The sequence below is a fragment of the Ptychodera flava genome, chromosome 22 (genome assembly GCF_041260155.1).
Source record: "Ptychodera flava strain L36383 chromosome 22, AS_Pfla_20210202, whole genome shotgun sequence".
Taxonomy (NCBI): domain Eukaryota; kingdom Metazoa; phylum Hemichordata; class Enteropneusta; family Ptychoderidae; genus Ptychodera; species Ptychodera flava.
In genome coordinates, this window is record NC_091949.1 from 35601854 (window position 1) to 35623740 (window position 21887).

Below are 21887 nucleotides of genomic sequence, written 5' to 3' on the forward strand. Positions count from 1 at the left end.
CTGGAAATATCAAATTTTCTAATGTACCATATACCGTTGGTCCCAATAACAATAATAGGCACGTAACTTTCCTGTCTTCTGGTATCTCGTTGGCATTGAAGTAGTGTGCTAGCCTCCTGCCATAAGCTGACCAACTTTCTAAACTGCTATCAAATGCATCTATGTATGAATGTACATCCATGATCTATGTTCTGAAGATGGACTTGCCATTTGGGCTGGGTGGGGGAGCAGGAGAAATACTTCGACCTGGTGTTGATGGCTGATTGGTAACTACGGCGTTGTGTTCCGTCTCACCCATATAGTATGTAGCCCACCAAGTAACATTACTGACCTCTGTTCAACAGGGTGTGGCTCAAGTTCGACTCAAGGCAACTTTTACCGTCTTCCAGATGAAACTTCGCAGGACTTGGTTACGCAGAGGTAAACTTCACTCAAGCTGTGCAGGGTGTCTTCTTTCACACACTTGTGCATCAAAAGAGCATCCAATGATGTTGTGTTTTAGTGCACTTTTGATTAGAGCAAAAGACACACGACTAACACAGTGTAGCCATTAACTAGAATTCTACTTTGGAGATTTAGCTGAGCGGTTCCCTTTGTGGCCTCTCCGCTAGGCGACTGATGCCGTATGTTGTGGTTTCGAACCCGATTGAAAACTAGCCGTATTATTAACATAATCTCACCAGTAAACTACACATCATTGGTTACTATTGGATACTTGAGATAGTGTATCATCCGGAGGCTTCCATCACTCAACACTTGTTGATGTATATAGGGTGAATATACTACACTCATTACCTGCCGCCCTGATTAACATCTGGTCAGGTTGGGAACGAATCATCATCCGTTTATCATGTCATTGAAGGGTAAGCTCTATAGAGTGGACTAGACCCATGCTTTTGCACACTTCAATAAAGGTATGTGGTTTTGTGAGAGAGGTTGTTCTACGCCTTAGATAGCTGCTTCGTGCATATTGTATCTAGCTAAGTCACTGATACCGCTCTGCTTTGATTATTTAATATGAAATTTTGAAGCAATCTTGATAAGAGGATTCCTGGGGACAACAAATCACCCTGACAGGCGTAAGTAAAGTTGCACCGAAGAGAAAGATGGTTTCACATTGAGTAGGAAAAATCATTCTTCAAGCATATAAATGCACATTTTCAATCAAATGCCGAGCATTACGTATGCATAATATATAGATATATATATAAATATTATATATATATATATATATATATATATATATATATATATATATATATATATATATATATATATATTATGCATACGTAAATATTATGTAAAATTTCGTATACATACATGAACATAAATTTATGTAACATATATAGACGTAATTACGTAACATTTCGTATAAACAATGTTACGTAATTACGTCGATATATGTTACATAAATATAGACGTAATTATGTAACATTTTGCATAAACAATGACAACTGTTGAACAATGACCAGTGTTTGACCAAATTGCATACCTTTATTTAAAGGTTGCCCCTGACCTTTGACCCTCATATCATACTTTACCTCATTAATTATGCATATTTCTAATTCTAGGCTAGCCAATAGAGCCAATAGAGCCAGAGGTCTGACAAGTATGAGAGTCAATTTTTACAAAATTGTCACGTGATCAGAATGAATTTTGACCTAGATTTCACAAATATGTCTATAAATCAGTAACCGTAAGTGCTTTATCCTCCATATTTGGCAGGAAGAAGCACCGAGCCATCACACCATGCTTCTAATTAATTATGCACATACCTAAATCTGGGCTAGTCCAAAGAGGCAGAAATACGATTTTTGTGGATACGTCTAGAAGGGGAGCAACGTTTTGTGACAAAATATCAGCTGATCTAGATGACCTTTGACCTCGATTTCACAGATATGCATATAAATCAATAACCAAAAGTGCTACAGCGTTCATATTTGGTGCCATGAAGAACCTTATGGCACCACATCCTGTACCTTATTAATTAATTAATTATGTACATGTCTAATTCTGGGCCAGCCAATAGATCCAGCACGACCCTTGATCTTTATTGAACAAATATGCCCATAGCTGACGAGCTACGTCCATATCTATTTCTATTCTTTCCATATGCATTTATATGTCTAGAAATCCTGCAATCGCTGTATTTCAATATTTGAGTTAGTACTGACAGCGATGATATTTCGATACGACAATCAGACATCCACAAATATATATATATATATATATATATATATATATATATATATATATATATAATATATATATATATATATATATATATATATATATATATATATATATCCCAAGGAAAAAAGTCAAGAGACGAGGCACTTTATGTACGTTTTTTCTTTCCACCTTCAAATGTTTAAGTTGATTTTATTCATTACGCTTAGAAAGGGTAATGTGCACTAAAATTGCCATTTTTCACCGGTTTGTGTGTCATTGAAAATGACATAGTCCCCGCTTGTATTTTTGAAGTTAGTGGATGTAAATAACTAAATCATCTAATGCAAAAAGGGAGGCGCAAAGTTGTATGCAAATGAGCAGCTCGAATCTTGCAGTGTATGAACTGAAGTGAAGTTAATATGATCCACATGAAAAAGAAATGAGGGTGCCAAAGACTTTAATCGTCTGCCACTGATGCCAACATTGGATTGTACTGTAAACAAATAGACATTAGTATGAACGGCATAGGGTTATGTCCTTTAAACAATTTGGACAGAATTAGATATGCCATGTACTGGCTTTTGAAATGTTAAGATTTAATAATCTGCAAGAAACTGGTCAAGGCATGCCTGAGTAATGCTCTTAACAATAAAAAAATCAGAAGGCCAGATATGAACAAAGAATCTCCCCATGTTCACTACAGCGGAGACTTGCTATAATTCGCCATTGATACTGCTAAACGCCTTTCTTGACTGGTCAATCTTTGTATTATCAACAACTGCAGCAAGTTTCGTCAGATTTGCGGGGACTAACACTGGTTCAAGAGGTTAAATGTGAAACTTCTCCCTTTGGTTGGTGTTTGACAATCGATTATTATCAGGTTTTTGCTTCGTACTCCTCGTTTAACGATTATTACAAACGGATATCAATGAGATGTTATTGCATCAACAGACGACAACTTGAAGTTACAAGCTTTAAATAGTTACTCTATAAATCACACATTGCTATAAGTGATCAATACGCATGTGTAAGGAGAACAAATCACGTGACACAGAAATGTTTGCGTGGTTTGCCTTTATTTTCTCTGTAATTGATGCTTATTTAAGTTGGAGCGTGTACATAGAATCAGTTGCACACTACACAATTCACGGTTCACAAATACCGGGAAGGTGTTAAGACGAGGTAAAGTGACTTACGTTATTTTGTCGATCAAACTGGTTTGTTTTGACGCATGAGAAAACAGTCTGCATTCAGAGGGGTTTTTTAAAGCCGATGTTCCTATTTCTCCACTCTGTTCGATAAAGTTAGTGATGCTTTACCCTGGACGAAGCACATCAAATAATAATATCACTTACTCTCCAGTTGAGCTTATATTAGAGTATTCGTTATTCCTAGTACCTCGCCAACACAGAGTCAAGTTGGGTTCGGATTATCACACGCCATTTTATCATATCATTTATTTGGAAGCTGTAAATGCCTTATTGAAACCCATGCTTTTGTAGGGTAGGGCGAGGTTCTTTCCACTGCATATTGTACCCGACAGTTTCACTTCCTCTTGTAAGGTATTCAAAGTAATTGAATTGATTTCATTTGGTAACAGTGGTATAGGCGCCTTGCATTCCAATGAAAGGGTAAAGCGGCCGATACCACTGTATTTTGATTTTTTGATGAAAATAAGTAAATTAAAGAATGGAAAATCCCACCAGCATGTAACTAGGAAGTCACTCTGAATAAATATGACATAAGCAATCTCTGTAAATTTTTAACTTGTACTTTCGTCTTTGACCTAAAACATAATCGTTATTCCCATGACATCACTAAATTTTTTCGACCACTTGTGCATGATTATACTACTCGTCAAGTCCTTGCTGGAAATGTTTGTATCCCAAAACATAATCTCACACTCACACAAAATCAAATTACGTTCGCTGCTGCAAAACATTGGAACTCACTTCCCTCCTCAATTAAACAGACAACATCAACTCAACTGCAAGTCAAAGCTGGGGTCGTTAATCATTTGAGTGACCGAGGTGTCGTATTCGGCAACAAATTCGTCATATCTACCATGGGACTTTTAAAAGTTCAATTAGTCTTTTTGGTGTGTATCCCTGTCTAACAAGCTTTGATGCCAAAACATTCAACTAACAACATTTTCAAACACCAAGAACCTGTAAATAAATATTGAAAGCTGTCGGATATGTGGTATGAGAGAGCAAGGTATTGAGATAAGAATGCGAACAAGTTTAGATGTCTACACTCATCACATTTCATCCCTGATTGAGTAAACTTGAAATCAACCATCCCTAGGAAGTCTTTGGGAGAGGGATAAACGAAAAAAGATAGTAATAAAAGGACGTGTGAAAAAGATTTGTCATAAACTCTCTCTCTCTCTCTCTCTCTCTCTCTCTCTCTCTCTCTCTCTCTCTCTCTCTCTCTCTCATAAATATTAAAGTATGGAACAATCGATGCAGATGCAACAACCACTTCTTGAGCGCGTAGACAAACGACCTCACGGCTGCAGTCATTGGCCACTTGTTGTAAGATTCTTTTTATCAGTGCTCAGCTACCCAGTGACATGCCCAAATCGAAAGTGCATTGAGCATGCGTCAATGTCCCTTGACAGTACAGAGTTTAGAGAGACGCCATTGGTGGGACGTTATGACTCCCACAGTATCAACGAGACTGGTAATGCATCGCATTACGGTTCTACTACTAATGCTGAAAACTGCCCTGTGTGTCAGAGTCTTAATCCACCATGCAATTCTAGTATTCAAGGTAAGGACAAGTTTAATTTTTCACTGTTCCTCGTTCCTTGCCTATTTACTTGATATATGATTTTGCAACTGAATATGAACTACATTACAATAAAAGAGTTCCTGTAAATTTCATGTGAACGGAGTGTTGACATCTCATTCGACGCGACCAGATGCCAATAACTGGACGTAGAGAAGAGCGAACCGCTTCCTTAATTTCTCACAAAGTCATTTCAGTTAGTCAGCCAGTATCAGCACGGTCTGTAAGTAAGAAAGTCATCGTATTCAGACAGTCAGTCAGAATGCTAGACCATCACTCAGTCCTGAAGTTAAATAGTTACAGAATACATCCTTATCATTATTCATTTCAATATTTTACATCACTATAAATGGAAATTAATCGTGATTTAATTAGCTCTTTAAGGTAGAATGTGCCTCAGAGACAGGTAATTGGACTCTCAAACTTTTCCAATTCTTTTCTGATCTACTGCTTTGCAGGCCCAATTTTGAAGGCCTTGAAGAAAGAAAACTTTCACTGTCTTAGTTTTTTAGTAAATCAAAAATATTATTTTTCTCCACAGAGCTAACACAGAGATGGAAGCCAATTATAAATTATGAATATCGATAAATCTTGGGTAATTTTTTTTCTCCAGTACCAGACTTTGCTCTGTGACTCCAATATTCATCCTTGATTTTGAAACAGAACGGTTGACAAATCCCTTAAGGAAAGTTTGACCATACTTCCTGAACATGTTATGGTGACTACAACTTTTTTGATTTTTTATTCCATAGCCAAGGTACGTGGAAGAGCTTGGAAAATCCGTATGCTGTGGTTTGCAGTGCTCTCTGCTCTATTAACCATCAATTACGTGCAACATCTTGTCATCTCGTGGGCCAAGTTAAAGTTCGCCCTCTACATACTATCATATTCTTCATATTTCGGACCGATAGTCGTGATTGTCGTCTACCGTCTGATAGCCTGCCTCATCAGATGTCCTCCAACCGGAACAAAATCGTTTTATGCAATGACCGATGAAAATGTCTTAAGTCTCTTGCATCGCGTAAATCTCAGAGATATGAAGCTTCATGGCTATTGTTTCTTTATTGGCCCAACGATAAATGCCCTGCTTCTCACGGCGTTCCAAATTTACCATGTCTCAACAAATTGCCCAAAATTTGACGGTTGGGGCATGGTCGCATACATAAGTGAAGTCATCGGTTTCTTCGTCTTTGCTGCGTTCTGGTACCTGGTTTTGCTCATGCGCAAAGCCCTACAAAGAGATTTGAAATCAACGTGTGCCTTTCTCAAATTACATGCATCGGACAATTCTGTTAGTAGGCACCGCCTTATGGAGAGTTTTGTCGAATATTTAAGACTAGATCACTTAATTTCGGGTTGGATGATTTTCCAAATAGCCATAAACACTTTCAAATTTTCCTGCCACGTGTATTGGAGCTTTCACTTGAACAGCTACGAGGGTCAGTTAATCGCTCTCAACTTGTTGAGTATACAGATTTGGTTCCAGGTTTCCATGTATTTTTTATTTCCCCTTGTTGCTGCTGATGGTCTGAATATCCAATACGTTTGGTTGAAGTTTATGGCTTTAGTTGAGTACGAACAAGGCGAACGTGGCTACTGGCCCTCCTTTAAGATGCTCAAACACCTGAAACCGGTCAAGAGCAATGTTATACTTACTCTAGCCTTTTCAATCTTAGGGGCGTTTTTGTCCCTTCACTTGACTGACCAGTGGGCGAAATTCTGGACAGCAGATTCAATTTGTTACACTATAAATGACTGAATTGTTTATGAAGGTTATTGTCAAATATCTTCCCATTACAGTTGTGTGAGAGACTAATCTCGTACCTTATTGACTATCAGGGTCTGTAAGACACAGGGTGTGAGATAGTGATCTGACCCTCCTCTCACAGCGCCATCATTGAAATAACAGAATTAAACTAAACCGTAGCGGTTAACAGCTACATCTGTCTGGGTTTTTTTTTAAATATAGTTGTTTTAGTCCTCCAATTTGGTGTTAAAATGTAATCCACGATTTATTTGGGAAAACCGAGACAAGCATAAGAACTTAAAGTTTTTTCTCTTGTAGTGCATTTGGTCAGAAACTTTCAAATTTCAGCAACTAAAAGTATAAAACATGAGATTTCTAACACAAGATATGATGCACTAATAGACAAATAGACGATTATTTTATCATTTAGATAACTGATATTGTACTAGACGGCAAAGGAGTTGTTTTATCGTAATGTAGTTTTGATGCTTTCAGTTTTAGTTAGAATAAGACCTGCGTTTGGTGAGCTGTAGGGAACCATAATATATTAAATTTGTGTAGAGTAATGTAAGGTATCCATCCTTCAGAGACTGACAGTTAATCCCTTGTTGCTTTTACTTTCGATTCTTGACTCTATCGCAGCGCACAAATTCTACATCTCCTAGATTGTATTGTACATGTATTTTACTACTTGATTTTTAATTTAAAATGTTGAATTACTCTACGATGCATTGTATCTTTCTAACATACCGTGACGGATTTGCCAATGTTTTACAATAAACATGCAGATAGTTGATATCCGAATCTATTTTGTGTACATGACTTTTACCCCTCGATCCAGGGCAGATTAATGTGTAAATTATGTATACCATACTGCCTCGGTTCCTATTGAATGGAGGCACGAACAACAATACAACAGCTATTAATGTACATGAGAAAACAAGATGCGTCTACAATTCTTTCAGTACTACACGGGTACTTTTAAAACTTGATGGTTGTCACATCTTTCTAACATACCGTGACGGATTTGCCAATGTTTTACAATAAACATGCAGATAGTTGATATCCGAATCTACTTTGTGTACATGACTTTTACCCCTCGATTGAAGACAACCACTTACAGTATGGTTGCTAAAGGAGACTCATAAAAATGATATCATATTGTCTCGCTTAACATGCGTTAAGTAAGTAAGCGGATATCAGGAAGATATTTCTTCTTCTATAGAGTTCACAGAGCGACAGTATAAGTCGCGATCCATGATTCACTTCAGATGTAGTCAGTATAAATGAGCGATAGTAGTCGAATTGTAGAAATATCCGAGCTAACCTATAATTTTTCTGACCTGCGACCCCTCCATACGATGTAGAGTTCATGAAGCACTTACCACATGTCACAAAACTTTATCGAAGACGAAAGACAGCCTCAGACAGGAAAATACGGGTATAAAATTCAGTAAATTCTCCGCGTATAGATCCTAACTCACAATGTACGGCACCTCGTGGCCTAGCGAAGACAGCACAGTCCAAAACGGTCAGTTAAATCCCTCCCTTTGAAGAGTGTGGTTCTATAGCCAAGCTTAGTTGTCACAATTGTTCTTAGAGCGACTCCTACACACGCCACTGTAAAGACAATTTATAGAGAACAACGAAAACAACATTGTACATTTAAGCAATTATAGTAAACTCTCTCCAGGTCAATTCGGACGAAAGCAAATTTTGCACAACACAATGTAAGATGCGAAGCCGACTACACTATGTCGTACAAAGTTTGCTTTCGTTCTTTATGGGCCGGGATTCGTTAGTGGTATTGTTTTATAGTTTTGACAATACCTGGAAATTAGTAGACAAAGAAAACATCTTGGGCCACAATGTTTGATAATCGGATACATTATCAGTAATAGTCTTGGGAATGACGTTACATAATCCATTGGTACTGACAAGGCTATAAGATAATATTTAATTTCATAATGATCGGATGAATATAAATGTTAGCAGTGGGACAGCCAATGTCACAATAACAACATTCGCATCATGATTTCGATCAGCACCTAAAATTTCAAGGAAATGGATGTATTAAAATGGCATAATATCTTTGAAGAAGCACATTTTTGAAATTAACTATAAAATATCCTACGATATTAGGTGGTGTACATTTCGCAAGATTAACTTAAGCATTGTCAGCCTAACTATTTGTGAAGGGCGATCTGAAATGGGCCACAGTAGTTGCAATTTTAAGATTCACTATAGGAATAAATAGAATTAGTCACAGGATCCAGACTGACATCATATCGTGCAGCTAAGTTCGTGTGTGATTTTTAGAGGTTCACAACCATAGTTTTTTCTCCAGTATATCATGTCTCTGCATCTTCATTTTACAACTGTTACAATTAAGTGTCATCAGTATTTTACAACTGACAAACATTGCAGGACAACTTACAGTGTTTCTAATAGTATTTATAACATCGGCTCATTTGTAAAATAGTTTGAGTATTAACAGAAATGTGTAAGTATATATAATAATATCTGTTACTTAAGTTTCAAGCATCTTGCAATCTTCAGAGAGAACTAAAATGTCCTTAGCTCAGCACTCTCTTTTATATGGTTGGGACGTACCATGGTATTGTTTTCTATATAGGTAGAGCGTTTATTTAATAGCTTAGATTTGTCAGCATTGATAATGTGTAGCTTTTCTGATGTACACAGATTACATCGCTTGCTTATGTCAAAGTAACTCGATGCCTTGTCAATAATTAACCATGACACGTCAAAGACCCGGTCCAAGTTCTTTAACAGACCAATTAAACTTTAATAGTTAAGTGCTGTTCCCATACTTTTTGTTACGGAAAGATTGCATGTGATTATCTAAGCACGTCTTGAAGGTGTTATCAGTGAGTCCGATGTAAACATTCTTCTTGTTGACTGTTGACTGTTAACCTGTTGAATGACGTAATTGTGTTACTTCTGTGTCGAATGGCTGTTTATATCTTGCGACAGTGCAGTGTATGATTGGTACTAGCCTACCAAAAATAGATCGTTCGACTATTCTGGGAGGAATACTATTATAAGGTAACGTTACTTATGTTATATTGTCAGTCATGACTATGGAGGGCGTTATTAACTGCCATATGTGAGCTAAGGGCATGATCTCTCATGCATTTAACATATTGCCCTGTACATTTCACATATTTTCCTAAGCATTTCACATTTTATACAGGGCACTTAAATCACTTAAATGCTGTTCCTCGCATTTAGGATGTTCGGTCCTGCGCATGAGCTATGTTATAATGTGCATTTACAGTGCTGTCTTGGGCATTAAATATGATAGGATGGTCGTCCGCACTTATAGCAATACCGCCTTTGAAAATGAAATATTTACTGAAAACGAAAACATGTTCTGAAAATAGCAAATTTCATCATCCTTTGACGTAAACCAACGTTCTAAGGTCATTGCATGAACTTTTCCTGATGTTTTCGATGTTTTCGTCAATATCTCAAAACAATTTACCATATTCATCTTTATTAACATCGAGAGAATACGATAGTAAGCGCACACCAAAACGTCCGCTCTCTTGAGATGAATGGTGATTTCATAGTTCGTTCTCTTCAATATTTAAATCAGTACATACAGAGGTGATATTTGATACGATGAGCAGACCACTACAAATACATGTACATACAGTACAGTAACAGGATATACCCCAAGGAGAAAAAGTCAAGTAACTAGGACAGTTTGTTTTTTGTTTTTTCTTTCCGCCTTCAAATGGTTATAAGTCGATGTTATTTCCGATTTGCACTGTTCTATATTTAGACATATTTTCGTTCCGCCTACAAAAGGAAATGAGTACTAAAGTAGTCATTTTTATTTGCGCCTTAAGGGTCACTAGTTTGTGGTGCTGGGTGTGTATATCAATCATTCAATTACCACGTAATCAATTGCGTGACCACACATAAAGCAATTATTGTCACGTCAAGCTATTGGTGCAGTAAGTCACACCGGTTTATGTTTTAAAAATGTTTCAAGTGGTTAAACATACAACTTTTTCCTCTGATTAGTGTTTGGCAATCGCTCATTTTTTAGGTTTTTGGTGCGTACTCCTTGCTTAGCAATTATTACAGGCGGCTACTGGTTATAAATAATACTACACAAGCAGACAAGTTACAAACTATAAATAGTTGATCTGAACCTAGCTTTACTTAAAGTCAATACGCAAAGGAGAACAAATCACATGACAGGGAAATTGTAAGCGTGGTTTGCTTTTATTTCCTCTTTGAATGCTTCTTATTTAAGGCGAGGCGAGTACATATAATCAGTTGCACACTACTCAATTCAAGGTTTACAAATACCAGGAAGGTGTCGAAACAAGGTAAAGTGACTTACGTTATTTTGTTGATCAAACTGGTTTGTCTTGAGACGTAAGTAAAACAGATTGTAAGCAATGGTTTTCTCCTTGGTTGATGTTCCCATTTCTCCGTTCTGTCCTCACAGCTCACCAAAGAATAATAATATCACGTGCTTGCCTGTTGGGCTTAGAGTATTCGTTATTCTTGTTGCCCACCAACACAGAGTTAAGTTGCGCTAGGATTGTCACACGCCAATCTATCATATCATATATTTGGAAGCTGTAAATGCCTGAGTGAAAGCCATGCTTGTGCACATTTCAAAATCGATGGGGGCTTTTTCTTGCTCTTTTTATGACTTTTCTCTACATATTGTACCCGGACATTGCACTTTGTCTTGTAAGGCGTTAAAAGTAATTGAATTAGATTTAATTGGTAACAGTGATATAGGCGCCTTACAATCAAATGAAAAGGCAAACTTATCGGTCTATACCAATGTACTTTGATTTTTGAAGGAATAAAGAAAAATCTAAACCTTGAAAATGCTCTCGGTGATATTACTTTGAATAAATCCGAATAACAACATTTCCAGACACCGATTGTCTACAAATCAATATTGAAAACAGTCAGATAGGCGGTGTGAGAGAATAAGGTATTAAGATAAAAAGTGCGAAAAAAAGTTGAGAAAGCTGTCTAGACTCATGACATTTCATCACCGATTGAGCAAATTTGAAAGTGGCTATCCCTAGAATGTTGTTGAATAGCAGTAAAGATAAAGACAGTAATGAAAAGCATGAGTGAAGAAGATTCATCATACACTAATTTTCCCCCTCTCTCTCCCTCTCTCTCTCTCTCTCTCTCTCTCTCTCTCTCTCTCTCTCTCTCTCTCTCTCTCTCTCTCTCTACAGATTATATAACAGCATGGAAGAATCGATGCAACAACCACTTCTTGAGGGTGTAGACAAACGACCTCAAGGCTGTAAACACTGGCCACTTGTTGTTAGATTCTTTCTATCGGTGCTCAGCTACCCAGTGGCATGCCCAAATCGAAAGTGCATTGAACACGCATCGATATCCTTTCACAGTACAGAGTTCAGTATGGAGCCATTGTTGGTACACTCTGACTGCAACAGTAACAGCAGTAACAACGAGACTGGCAATGGATCGCATTACGGTTCTACTACTAATGCTGAAAACTGTCCAGTGTGTCAGAGTCTCAATCCACCATGCAATTCTAATGTTCAAAGTAAGGACAAGTTTTTCTTCACTGTTCCTTGTTTCTTACCTATTTACGTTACACATGAACTGTTTAACAAAAACTGTTGCCGTAAATTTCCAGTAAAGTTATTGTTGACATCTCACTTGACTCGACCAGATGACAAAAAATGTCAGAGAGGAAGCGGACCTGTTTCTTCATTTGTCACAAAGTCATTTCAGTCAGTCAGTCAGTGTCAGCACGGTCTGTAAGTAAGTAACTGCTAGTCGTCGGTCAGTCAGAATGCTAGACCATCACTCAGTCCTGAAGTAATTTATTTTAATTTATTTTATTTTCATCCATCATTACAGTTGAGGTACCCATTACCCGCTACCCAATGGAGCAATGAGGACTAACGTGCCTTTCTCAAGGGCACAACACCGTGCTGGAGTCTCCGACAAACTCACCATCCTCTAATAGTGAGTTCGTTACTCCAGCACGGTGTTGTGCCTTGCTCAAGGGCACAACACCGTCCTGGAGTCTCGAACTTACCATCCTCTAACAGTGAGTTCGTTACTCTGGACTTGCTTGGTCTCGAACCATCCTCCGATAGTGAGGTACTCTAACCACTACTCCATGGTGCCTCCCATAAAAGTCATGTTGTTCCAGACTTTGTCCTCAACAAACTCATATATGTCCACGTTTTACATCAATATGAATGGAAAATACTCGTGGTTTTAATAGCTTTACCATGTCATGGTTAAGAAAACTTTGTTGGTCTCTTTTTTCACAGTCCAAGGACGTGGAAGAGCTTGGAAGATCCGTATGCTATGGTTTGCAGTGCTCTCTGCTCTTTTCACCATCAACTACGTGCAACATCTTGTCATCTCGTGGGCAAAATCCCAGTTTGTCCTCTACATACTGTCATATTCTTCATATTTCGGACCGATAGTCGGGATTGTCGTCTACCGTCTGATAGCCTGCCACATCAGATGTCCTCCAACCGGAACAAAATCGTTTTATGCAATGACCGATGAAAATGTCTTAAGTCTCTTGCATCGCGTAGATCTCAGAGATATGAAACTACACGGCATCTGTTTCTTTATTGGCCCAACGATAAACGCCTTGCTTATCACGTCGTTCGAAATTTACCACGTCTCAACAAACTGCCCAAACTTTGACGGTTGGGGCATGGTCGCATACATAAGTGAAGTTATCGGTTTCTTTGTCTTTGCCGCTTTCTGGTACCTGGTTTTGCTCATGCGCAAAGCCCTAGAAAGAGATCTGAAATCAACGTGTGCCTTTCTCAAATTACATGCATCGGACAATTCCGTTAGTAGGCACCGCCTTATGGAGAGTTTTGTCGAATATTCGAGACTAGATCACTTAATTCTTGTTGGATGATTTTCCAAATAGCCATAAACACTTTCAAACTTTCTTGTCACGTGTATTGGAACTTTCACTTGAACAGCTACGAGGGTCAGTTAATCGCACTCAACTTGTTAAATATACAGATTTGGTTACAGGTTTCAATGTTTTTTATATTTCCCCTTGCTGCTGCTGATGGTCTTAATATTAAATACGTTTGGTTGAAGTTTATGGCTTTAGTTGAGTACGAACAAGGTGAACGTGGCTACTGGCCCTCCTTTAAGATGCTCAAACACCTGAAACCGGTCAAGAGCAATGTTTTTCTTAGTCTTGCCTTTTCAGTCCTTGGGGTGTTTTTGTCCCTTCAGTTGAAAGGCCAGTGGAAGAGATTTTGGACAGCGGATTCAATTTGTTACACTATAAATGACTGAATTGTATATGAAGGTAATTGTCAAATATATATATGTTACATTTGTGTGATTGACAAATTTCATGCATTTTGGATTGTCATGGTCTGTAAGACGTTGTTTTGAGATGTTGATTATACCCTCCCCTTAGAAGTCACAATTGTAAGTAACAAAATTCAAATAAACCATAGTGGCTTACAGGTAAATCTGTTTGTTTTTGTAACATAAATGTTTTATTCCTCCTCCAAGACAAAATTGTTAGATGTAAAAATTAATTTCCATAATGTATTCAGAAAAAACGGGATATGCAACGGAACACAAAGTTTCCCTTGCAGAACGTATAGTTTGAAACTTTCGGGGCGAAGATTTTAATATTTCAGCAATTAGGCTAAAATATGACATTTTGAACACAAGATACGGTATTAGCAGTAGATAAATAGACAAGTACTTCCATTTAAGTACTTCCATTTAACATTAAATGAATCGTGTACTCAAAGGTAGGGGTGTTGCTTTTTTACTGTATCTTAAATTGCTGCGGCAGTTTTTGATTTGATGCCTCCGGGTTTGGCTAGAGTTAAGCAAACTTTGTAGGTGATGATCTGCAGGAAACCACTATATTAAACTTGTGTAGAGTAGTGTAAGATAGTGCATCCCTCAAGAGACTTGTAGTGCAACGATTGATCCCTTGTAGCTGTCACTTTGAATCCTTGACTATACCTTAGCGCATGTATTCAACATCTCCTAGATATTTTAATACGTGAATTGTATATTAAATTTACGATGTGTTGCATTTTCGCTATCTTTTTTTTTGCATATTATTGTAGTGTTATTCGTCAAACACGGCGAACTTTTGTAAGCTACGAACACCAGTTATAGCCGTCAATATTTCACGATTTTCCGTCATTTTCTTAAACTTTATGTGAATACGTATACACTTAAATTACGAATACCCTTAATAAATATAACAAGAAACATCCATTTGTTAGTACGTTTTCTTGATGAGAGCACCCTACGTGGTAATACAAAGCTGCATCTGAAGTTCCGAGGAGTTCAACCAAAGATATGGGAGATTAAATGAGTTGAATGCTAAAATTCATATGTGAATTTAAAGTTTGCATACCATGCTGCGAATGGTCCTGTGATATGGAGGCACAAACAGTAACACAGCAGCTATTAAAGTACATGATGAAAAAAGAGGAGTCTGCAACTCCTTCTGGAATACACGAACACTTTCAGTGATCTTCAAATGTTGGGAATTTGTCCATGTTTCACCAAAAGAAAAAGGTAGATACTTTAAATCAGGCTCCACTTTTCGTAGGTAACTTTAGCACCTCGCACTCACGATTACAGTAGAACTGCTAAAGAGGATTTGCCACGCAACCAAATCATAAGAATGATAGCACGATCGTCATGTCTTGCTTAAGAGACGTTATTTTAAGTAAGTAAGTAGGCTGATAGAATAAAGCTTTTTCTGTTTCGATTTGCAATATACTATTAAAGCGACAGGAATTGGCAAGATCGCGATGTGACCGTGAAAGTTGCGAGCAATGAATCAATTCAGTGGAAGTCGGTGTACTCTAAATTTACTGGTTGCTAACAGCTCCAGCAATAGGCATTTTATAATGGTAAAAAATAACATAAAACAGCATTGAATGTGCTATTGTTTTCTTCCATTTCAAATGGCTGTATATTCCTGGCGACAGTGCAGTGTATGATTGGTACCAACTCACCACAAAATCGATGGTTAGACTATACCGGGAAAATGTTAAAAGGTAACATTACTTATATTACATTGTCAGTCATGAGTATGGAAGGCTATAACTGCCTTAAGTGAATTAAAATCATGACCTCATTTCACATCTTGTCAGGTGCATTTCACATTTTGTCCTTTGCAATTAACATGTTGTCGAGGATACTTAAATGTTGCGCTTGGCATTTAGGATGTTTTCTAGTCCATGTACAATGTTGTATATCTGTGCATTTACAAAGTTCTCCTGGGCATTTATCATGACTGGTGGAGGTCATCTTCTTGCTCGTGCATCCAATTTCAGAGCTATAGCGACACAATAATATTTTTACTGAAAACGGGGAAATAACCTGAAAACGCTTTCCAAGTTACATAATCTTTTGTCGTAACCAAAGCTATTGCACGCAAGTTTCCAGTTTTTTTGAAAGACATATTTAAAATCTAAATAAAGTTTATCAATTAAACTTTTGTTAGGTGGATATGTTTACAAAGGAGAGAATAAGATGGTAGGTGCATACTTAACCGTTGACCAAAGCGTCTCCTCTCTTGAGATATATCATGATTTCATAGTAACACATATTTAATATCTAAATCAATACAGTCTGTGAAATTTCGACACTATATGAATGTACAGTTACGGTAAGTAGATATATTCAGATAAACTAAAGTATTAAGGTGGTTTATATTTTTTGTTTTTGTTCCGCCTTCCGCCTTCAAATGGAAAACTCGATTTAAATCATTTCCGCCTTATTATATATTTATGTTTATTTTCTTTACGCCTAGAGAATGTTATGTGTACCAAGTTGTCATTTTTATTTGCGCTATAAACGGGTTATTTATACCGTATTTTCCGACCCGAAAGGGTCACTTGTTTATGGCACTGGCAGCTGGTTGTATATATATCAATCATTCGATTACTATACAATACATTTATTCGACTACACTTGAAAATTATTTAATGTCAAACGGTTTCTACGTAGCTCACACTTGTTTACTTTTAGAAAATTACTCAGAGGTCAAAGATCAAACCTCTCCCTACCGGGGTGACAGATCGCTCATTTGTCAGGTTTTTGGTGTTAACTCTTCCTTTCACAATTATAGATGGCTATTGTTGAAATATTATTGGACCAGCTGAAAAGTTACAAGCTCTAAATAATTGCTCGGAATCACGAGTTACTTTAATTCAACATGCATGCCTTTGGAGAACAAAGCACATTACTCATTAACTGTATGCGTGGTTTGCTTTTCTTTTCGCCGCAAATGGTTGAAAGATCCGTCGGTCGATGGCGCTCGCTATGGTCCCTCTGTTGAACGAGGGGAGGGGAGAGCGTAGACAGCGCCCTCTAGCGACGAATCTTTCAGTCTTAGGTGAAGCGTGTGTATAAGAATCAGTAACTCACTTCTCAAACTGTTCACAAATACTAGGAAAGTGTTAACACAAGGTAAAATCACCTTCTTTATTTGCCGATCAAACTAGGTTTATTTACGCATGAGAAAAACGGATTGTATGCAGAATTTTTTTGCTGATGTTCGAGATTTTCTGCTGTATTCGATAAAATTATTGATGCTTTCCGAGCAGCACATCAAATATTAATGATGCCAATCGCTTCCTGTTGGGCTCCTGGTAGTCGTCAGTCCTGCTACCCCGCCGACGACGAGCCATGTCGGCTTTGGATCATCACGCACCAATCTATCATCAAATAGGAAGCTGTAGATGCCTGATTAAATTCACGCTCATGCAAACACCGTGCAAATTTAAAAATCGATGGTGGTAATATTTTTCTATGTTTTTAATGACTTCTCTATACGCAATGTACCAAGACATTTCACTTCCTTTTGTGAGGCATTCAAAGTAACTCAATTGATTTTATTTTGTAACACTGATGTGTGCGCTTTTCAATGAACATCCTACGCGAACGATACCGCTGTACTTTGATAATTGAAGGAAATAAAAAAATCAAAACCTGAAATACCTTACCCTCGTGTGTCCGTACACAAATCCGATCAACAACATTGCCAGATACCAGAAATCAGGCATCTACAGCGTCCCATAGGCGGCATCATTGGCCAGTGGCTAGAACAGTGGACGCACGATCACAGGATGGAGAGTTCGGCATGGCTATGGCGTTGTGTCCTTGAGCAAGGCACTTTAGCCTTATTGCTTCTCCTCACCCAGGAGTGATGGGTATCCGGTAGGAAAGTGGCTTAATGTAAGCGTTTAGCTTAACTGCGCTGATTGGCTACACATGTGAGGTGCTGTTTGCTCCCCAGAGTTGAGCGGTATCAAATTAAGTCCAGTGACAAGGAATAAAACACAATAGTAAGCATAAGTACTTGTGGTTATGTGTGCTATATAAGACCCATTATTATTAACCTACCGATCAATATTCCAAGCCATTGAATAAGTGGTATCAGATAGTAAGGTATTTTAACAAAAATGGGGAAAAGTTGTCGTAAATGATGACATCTTCTCTTTAGCAAAAGAGAGAGGCCATCCCTAGAAGTTTGTCAGGAGCGGCAAAAGAATAAATGACAATGAAAGCCTGTATGAAAAAAAACAATCATAAACTCATGCTCTCTCTCTCTCTCTCTCTCTCTCTCTCTCTCTCTCTCTCTCTCTTAGACGTATGCACATTCCAGCAATCTATGCAACCATCACTTCTCGAGAGCGTAGATAAAGTACTTCAGGCTGCAGTCACTTGCCACTTGTTAGATTATTTCTATAAGTGCTCAGCTATACATTAGTATGTTCTAATTGGAAGTGCGTTGAGCATGCGTAGATGTCCCTTGACAGTACAGAGCTTAGTATAACGCCATTGGTAGTAAATTGTGACTGCAATAGTAGCAACAAGACAGGTAATGGCTCGCATTAGGGTTCTATCATTAATGCTGAAAGCTGTCCTGTGTGTCAATGTCTCATTCCACCATGCAATTCCAATTGTTCAAAGTAAGGACAAGTTTTCTTCACTATTCCTTGTTTCTTACTTATTTACTCATCACTTATGACTTATTTATACTACAGTATAACAAAACAGACGTTTAGGTATTGCTGACATTGAATTCGCCCCGATAAGATGACAATGATTATGATGTTGAGAGAAAACGAATGAGTTCCTTTATTTCTCAGTGTGTCATTCATTTCAGTCAGTCAGTGTCAGAGTCTGTAAGAAATTTTCAGCTAGTCAGACAGTTGGTCAGAATTCCGGTCAGTGGCTGAGTCCTGAAGTCACATCGTTATACAGACCCAACGTTTTCATTATTCGTGGCAACGTTGTTTTCAGTGTAACATACTGACGAATATTTTTCTATGATTTCAGACTATACTTCAAGTAGAGTAGACAAATGACGACAAAAGTACCAGAAGATATAGCAGCCGATGGTAAACGGGGATTTCATTTCGACTTGGCGGAATTGGTCCTCATCAAACTTATATAAGCTCATGTTTCACATCAACATATTCGAAAAGTATTCGATTTCAAAAGCGTTTGAACATTTCATGGTTAATAAAACATTGTTGGGTCTCTTATCCCACAGCAGAGACACGTGGAAGGGCTTAAGATCCGCATACAATGGTTCTCACCACAGCAAGAATTTGAGATAGTGTGATCTCATAAATGCCTTAAACACCACTGTATTTGCTGTCATGGCAAATAGTTCTGTTTGTTCGTGAAACTAGCTAACCTCATTTATTTTAATTTTTATACGTTTCTGGCATTACCTGCCTGCATCACCTAAAACTTTACTAAAATTTCTGTAATCTTAAGTGTTTTAGATGCAGAAATCCACCACATTGAAAACATGGTTGACCGACTGAGACGTGTATGACACAATATCACCCAGTAATAAGTTCTGTGAGGGGTTGTTTAGTGACGATGATCTTACACATCACCTTTCCAACTTAATTATTGAAAGAACATGATTCAGCTGAAACATAGTTGCAAAAAACACGATTGGAACTAATTTTAGATACTTGGAAGGTGAAGTAATGCCGATTTAATCTACAAATCAATCTCATTTGCTTTTCTTTTTATATTACACACTTGTTTTTATGAGTAAATTGTATTATTGCAACATTCAACTATCTTCCACTTTTGAGAAATTTAAAAAATATAAAAATCCTATTATCCCAAATTAGTTCCAATCGTGTTAAACTTAAGCAGTAACTTGCCAATTTTTCGTAAAATATTGCAATCGTTTATTCCTTCTTGCAATTTTATGACGATGAATATCTCAAAGTGTTTGCTAAAATAGATTACGAAGTAAAGAGGAAAATCAAGATTGAGATTGGAATCTCAACTATTTCAGTATGTGTAATCTAGTTAACATTGGAGCTACATGTATTTCGAAAATAAGCAAATACCGTAGAAGTAGTAGTAAAGCTTTCCTGTTTATCATTAATCACATTACTGATATGTACCGGACAATACAGCTGTTCTTCTCTTGACAATAGGCCTATATCACATTGTCTTAAAAATTGAAACATTTAATTTCGGCAAAATCGTTAAAATGTCACTTTCTAGTTTTCTTGACGCGACAACAGTGCATTAATGCAACTGAGATTGTATTTTAGGCCGTCGGCTAGAGCGGGTCTACGTGCACCCCACAGGATAATAAACCTATGGGGTATAGGGTAAGTTTTGGACATATTCCATGAAAAACTATACAAGATATTACATACTACAATATGCCATCTCAAAGAGAACAAAGTGCTTTTTACTAATGATACCAAAGAAGCCTGGTTATGTTCAAAAACTAAGCTCAGCATGCGACTTACAAGACGACAGGTTTGACAACATTGCACGTATTTAAGTAACAGCTCAGGGTGAGAATGAGTTTGTTTACATATAAACAAATTACATCATACTCATATCAATGTGATTCGGCTTTGGCTTTCATCGATGAAATCACGCCGCCACATTTTATTTCCACACAAAATCTCAAAAAATTACATTTTTTACAATATTTAGCGACAATAAGGTATATAACAAAACCTCTAGTAGGATCCTGGTAGGGGTTCCGCGGAACTCTATCGTACGTGTTACGGGCCCTCGCACGATCGGCCTGTCCGCTGTACAACCTCCGTCCGCGAAACCCGTATTAGGACAGTAAGAATCATTGTAAACCTACAATTCGTACAATCGGTCTACTTCTCCTACGGAAAATATAGCACACACTGGCACCATCACCTTGTTTCAAGCATGTGGAAAGCCCGACTTTCTCATGTGTAAGCAAGCAGGTGGTAGCAAGCTCTTTGTGTTTGGATTTGTCACAGCAATATCTCATATATAGGACAGTTTTTTTCCATTCAAATCGACCCGGACGGAAAAGCTTGCGCAGTCCCGATGGAAACGGTTTATGATTCGACCCAATCCCTTATCCTGCCAAGTACTAGTCATCATCAGGTAAAGTTGGTTAAAATCATGCTATCATAACAAGTTTATGTCCCATTTGGTGTCTTTAAACATAGAGAAAGATAGATAGTCTATATGTTACTCTGTGCTTTAAACAAAGATCTAAGGTCCCAAAAAAGTCGAAACCCTCTGTGACATATGTCAAGTAGTTGAATATACTCTAGGCTTTGGCTCAACACTAATTTTATTTCCTTACTTGTCAGATATTGGAAAGTGACACTGCCTGGCAGTATATGCACTGAAACTGTAACAATTAAAACTCGTTCATTAAAATCCAGCGGTGAAATGCGCCATGCAGAGAGAGAGAGAGAGAGAGAGAGAGAGAGAGAGAGAGAGAGAGACTGCGGACAAAAGGTAAGCATATCAATGCAAGAGACTACAGCGAGATGCGTTTAATGACATTGAAAAGATCAGAAACTTTGGAAATTAGACGTTAAAATACCTTTTTTATGATACTCAGAACAATTTTCAAAAACTGAAAATTTTTGTGTAGCACCACTTTTTACGTATCATATTTTGAGTTGCCCCTCCTGATCAGCATATTTTGAGTGACCCCTCCAATTCTTCCGACTTCCCCAGTTAGGGCGACATTTTTTATTTTTGTGTTTCTCATCTTCCGACCGACCGTAAATTTCAGCTCCGACATGAAAATAAAAAAAACTTTTTTATTTGCGTCGCCTCTGAGGCGATCATCTTAGCAACAGCACCA

The 21887-nt window shown here is 37.7% G+C and overlaps 1 protein-coding gene and 1 long non-coding RNA gene across 2 annotated transcripts; both read left to right on the forward strand.

The window, feature by feature from the left end:
* Nucleotides 1–3265: 3265 nt before the first annotated feature.
* On the forward strand, nt 3266–7508 carry LOC139123291 (uncharacterized). The gene is made up of 3 exons (XM_070689434.1): nt 3266–3354; nt 4625–4947; nt 5718–7508. Exons 2-3 carry the CDS (start codon nt 4626–4628, stop codon nt 6722–6724), a joined length of 1329 nt encoding a protein of 442 aa, XP_070545535.1. The 5' UTR covers nt 3266–3354; nt 4625; the 3' UTR covers nt 6725–7508.
* A 3488-nt stretch (nt 7509–10996) lies between these two features.
* Nucleotides 10997–13615, forward strand: LOC139123292 (uncharacterized). Its single transcript, XR_011549636.1, has 3 exons — nt 10997–11076; nt 11959–12296; nt 13039–13615. It is a non-coding gene; the product is annotated as an uncharacterized lncRNA (long non-coding RNA).
* Nucleotides 13616–21887: the final 8272 nt, after the last annotated feature.

Coding starts and splice junctions, on each gene's coding strand:
- LOC139123291 (XM_070689434.1), top strand. CDS start 4,626: ATGGAACAATCGATGCAGATGCAACAACCACTTCTTGAGCGCGTAGAC. Junction 4,948..5,717: donor ATGCAATTCTAGTATTCAAG/GTAAGGACAAGT, acceptor TTTATTCCATAG/CCAAGGTACGTGGAAGAGCT.